Source organism: Arachis ipaensis, chromosome B04 (assembly GCF_000816755.2).
Source record: "Arachis ipaensis cultivar K30076 chromosome B04, Araip1.1, whole genome shotgun sequence".
In the NCBI taxonomy this organism is placed as follows: domain Eukaryota; kingdom Viridiplantae; phylum Streptophyta; class Magnoliopsida; order Fabales; family Fabaceae; genus Arachis; species Arachis ipaensis.
The window spans coordinates 112,876,899-112,881,264 of record NC_029788.2 but is presented as its reverse complement, the minus strand read 5'-3'; the positions used below and the strand labels follow the sequence as shown (position 1 = coordinate 112,881,264).

Below are 4,366 nucleotides of genomic sequence, written 5' to 3'. Positions count from 1 at the left end.
TATTATAAAATCATTTTTTTTCTTTAGGAAAAAATTGATTGCTACCCATATCATGATACTGTGATAGCTTGCATGTGAGTTTTTAGCTCTCCTATTAGAATAATTATAAAAAGTTTTATACTTTTACTTATTTGGATAAAAAAAGATAATTATTAAGTTAATATGTTTACAAATATATACATATATCATACCTATGATTAAATATCTGTATACTAATATATGTAAACAGAATTTTGATAAATCTAAAAGGATATTTTAATTCCTTAACTGAAGCAGATTTTTCTTTTTTACCTTAACTTTTAGCCTTATGTGTTAGTTAATTGTAGATAATTTATTTTTTCTATTTTACAAATAAGAACATGCACCCATTTTCCCATTCTCTCTCTCTCTCTCTAGAAAAGTCACAACTTGCACTTCTTCATCACAGTTCACACACACTTCACAGTTCACACCCTTCCTTCTTGTCCTCTTTTCTTTCTCTTTCTCTTTCATCATTCATAGAAAAAAAAGGGGAAAAAAAAGAAAGTCTCAGTTGCTGTATAACCAGCAACCATTCACATTCTCATTCACTGTACATAGAACTAATTAGAAAAAAAAAAAGTAAAAGAAGTGAATCACTGAATCTACCATCATCATCATCAGCAGCATCTACTGCTACTACTACTATGGAGGAGGATCATTAACATGTGTCTCTGAGTCATTATCCCCAAGATTCACCACAATGGGGACTCTAGTTCATCTTCAACTTTGGATTCTAGTGCGTCTTAAGGTGCATGCTGTTTCTTCACTTTTCAGCTTCAACAACTAGTTCCTCAGTGATGTTGGAACCCCCCCAGGAAAAAAAGGTCAATTTTTTTCAGGTAATTAGTGTTAGTTTGCCTTCAATCTTCACAGTACCATTGCCAAATCCAAAAGGGTGTGTGTGCCTTGGATCTCAATTTCAACAATATAAGCATTGAATGGTTTTTCAGTCCAGCTTCTTTATTGTGATTTTCTCTGGTAATTTCTCCCTTGAGCCTTGCACAGCAATTGTTTGCTTAATTGCCACCCTTTATTGCAAGTTCTGATTTTTTGGGGTTGACAAGAGGAAATAAAATGAAATGAAATGCCCTGAAACTGAAGAAGATTCCAAAGCATTAAGTAGCTTTTTGAGGGGAAAGTGTTGCATTGTAACGGCTGAAACGGTCATTGCTGCCTTTATTCTCCAACCCCAGAAGCATATTTCCCTTTATTGCAGCAAAATTTGGCTACAAGTTTCCATTTTCAAGAATTGGTCTCTGAGATTTTGAAATAAGAAAATTCATTGCTCTTTTTCTAGGTTACAATCTTCTCAGTACATAATAGTGTTCCTACAATTAGTCCAAGGGGGTAAATTTTCATATTATGGGGCTTCTTCATACAAATCTAGTTATGTTTTTTCTTCTTCTATGCTTTGAACCACTTCACACTACTGCTGCTGATTCTTCTTTACCAAGTGGAGCAAAGGCCCTTGATGCAACTCTTCAGCATTATGCACACAATGCTTTGGTGAAGCCAAAAACAGGTACAATTTACAATGCTCAGCTTCCTTCAAATTTGAATGGGATTAAGGTTTCAGCATTGAGATTGAGGAGTGGAAGTTTAAGGAGAAAAGGGTATCCTAATTACAATGAGTTTGAGATCCCCAAAGGAATCATTGAGAGGCCTTATGTAGAAAGGTTGGTTTTGGTGTACCAAAATTTGGGGAATTCAGATTTGTCCAGAAAGTATTATCCATTGGAAAATTACACATATCTGGCTCCAATTTTGGGACTTTTAGCTTATAATGGTTCAGATTTATCAGCCAGGAATCTACCAGAACTAGATGATGTCAAAGCATATGGTGACCCTGTATTGATCAAGTTCCGAAATGTGAAGCCGGTTCCTAGTGGCGCCGTTGCGAAATGTGTGTGGTTTGATTTAAAGGGTACTTCCAATTTCACCAATGTAACAGGAGAAGGCAACACATGTTCTACTTCCCAACAAGGGCATTTTGCCATTGTGGTTGAATCACCTTCGGCTCCATCGCCAGCTCCTGCGCCAGCAGCAGGAGGAGGAGGAGGAGGGAAGAAGAGTCACAAGAAGGTGTGGATCATTGTTGGTTCTGTGTTGGGAGGTCTTGCATTGTTGGTGGTGTTGTTATTGTTAGTTTTGTGGATTCAAAAGTACAAAGAAAAGAAGAAAATGCAACAAATGGAAAGGGCTGCAGAGGTAGGAGAAGCTCTTAACATGACTTCCATTGGAGATACAATGGCACCTTCTGCAACAGTTACAAGAACACAACCAACCCTTGAACATGAATATGCACCCTGACACCAATAATTCTTTTTTGGCCACAAAATCTTCTTCAGTTGCTCTTTTTCCCACTCATTATTCAAGTTCATTCACTGTAATCAGGAAAATTCTTCTAATCACACCTTTTGTCCTTTTTTGTTTGCTTATATAGCCTGTTTGGTTCTCTTGTTTTTAACACCAAAACCATGGCTTTTGGTGAAAACTTTCGGAGTAGTTACTGTCAAAACCATGGCTTTTTGAGGTTTATAAATGAGAAACCAAACATACCATTAGGCTCTCTTTGGCTTATTGTACTGGTGGTAGTAACATAGAATTTTTGTGTAAATCTGTCATCTCTTTTTTCCTTTCTTTTTTGTGATTCATTGTGGTGTGAAATTTTAGCAGCCAAAAAATTGATTATATATGTGATCTGAATTCAAGTTGTTCCATTGACAAAGAATAAAATGTAGCACCTACTTTTGTGGGGTTGTTTTCAACTTGTTTTTCTTAGTTCGTTCTAACATTTGCACATTGTTGAAAGTGTTCTTTTGATATTGTTAGAGAATATAAGTTCGATCCTTATTGATTCTAAAAGAAAGAATTTAGCATAAGGTCAGTAATAAAAGAGAAAAAATGCCTATGCAAAATTCACGCAAAAAAGAAAGAATTTAGCATAAGGTCAGTAATAAAAGAAAAAATGCCTATGCAAAATTCACGCAAAATTCAAAAGTGACTCTTTCGTAAAGAGACATGTTAGAGAATATAATTATTTATCTATCTTTTTCTATCCATTTAAATTTTTGAAAGAATTGATTTTATATTTGCAAAATTCAAAAGTGACTCTTTTGTGAAGAGATATGTTAGAGAATATAATTATTTATCTATCTTTTTCTATTCATTTAAATTTTTGGAAGAATCGATTTTATAATATATATCAATATAGTACCTAAATATTAACAATTGAATTGAAAAAAAAAAAGAAAAGAAATAAGAGCTTGGTATAAATGTTTGTGGGCACAGATTGGTTACTTGCAGAGCCACAACCCCATTATTCCCTTTGATTCATTTAATTGAATCGGAGACCAAGATCTCTTTGTTGTTAACCTTTGTTCCTCAATGTGTGCTGCAACCATGTTCCTATTAAATTTGGTTTTTGATGCTGCACTTTAATGTTATCATTTGTACCATGTCATAAAAGAATATTAATAAAAAATATTAATTAAATGGAATGTATGTATGATTAGGAATTGAAATAATCAGGTTCTTGAACATTGGTGATTAAGTTTGTTGATGTGTCTGCGTCATCATTGCTAATTAAAACTTTATTATGATTCTTTGAACTGTGGCTTCAAAGATACAACTATGCAAAAACAAAATAACTAAATGGTTTAATTATTTTATTAGTCATTATATTTTTATTAAATTCGTAATTAGATTTTTATATTTTTTTTAATTGAATTTTTATGCTGATTTTAATTTTATAATCAAATTTTTCTCATGTCAAAAATATTAAAATTAATAAAAAAAAGTATTATATCCAAATAGGTCCTAAGAAATTTTGCATCCAACATTTTCGTCTCTTAAAAAATTTTATTATGTTGAAGTCACTGAACTTTATAAAAACAAGACATATAAATTTCTATTTTAGTCAATTTTGTTGTTTTCACTTGGATAAATAGGTTTTAAAAAATGTGACAAAATGACCTATTTTGTAAAGTTTAGAGACCTTAACGATCAAATTTTTTTAGAGACGAAAACATATGATTCCATATTTTTTAAAGACCTATTTAAATACATACTCATAAATAATTTTTTCAAAAAATATAGGGTCAAAAATCTAGTTGAATTTTTAATTGTGAATATCTTTAATTTACGAAAAAATATTTAGTTAATGACCTATTTTTTAGAGACCTTAACGATCAAATTTTTTTAGAGACGAAAACATATGATTCCATATTTTTTAAAGACCTATTTAAATACATACTCATAAATAATTTTTTCAAAAAATATAGGGTCAAAAATCTAGTTGAATTTTGAATTGTGAATATCTTTAATTTACGAAAAAATATTTAGT

At 31.7% G+C, this 4,366-nt stretch overlaps 1 protein-coding gene across 1 annotated transcript; it reads left to right on the top strand.

Annotated features, from left to right (window-relative positions):
- LOC107639740 lies at window positions 405-2,789 on the top strand. Its single transcript, XM_016343328.2, has one exon. It carries the CDS (start codon window positions 1,384-1,386, stop codon window positions 2,329-2,331), a length of 948 nt encoding a protein of 315 aa, XP_016198814.1. The 5' UTR covers window positions 405-1,383; the 3' UTR covers window positions 2,332-2,789.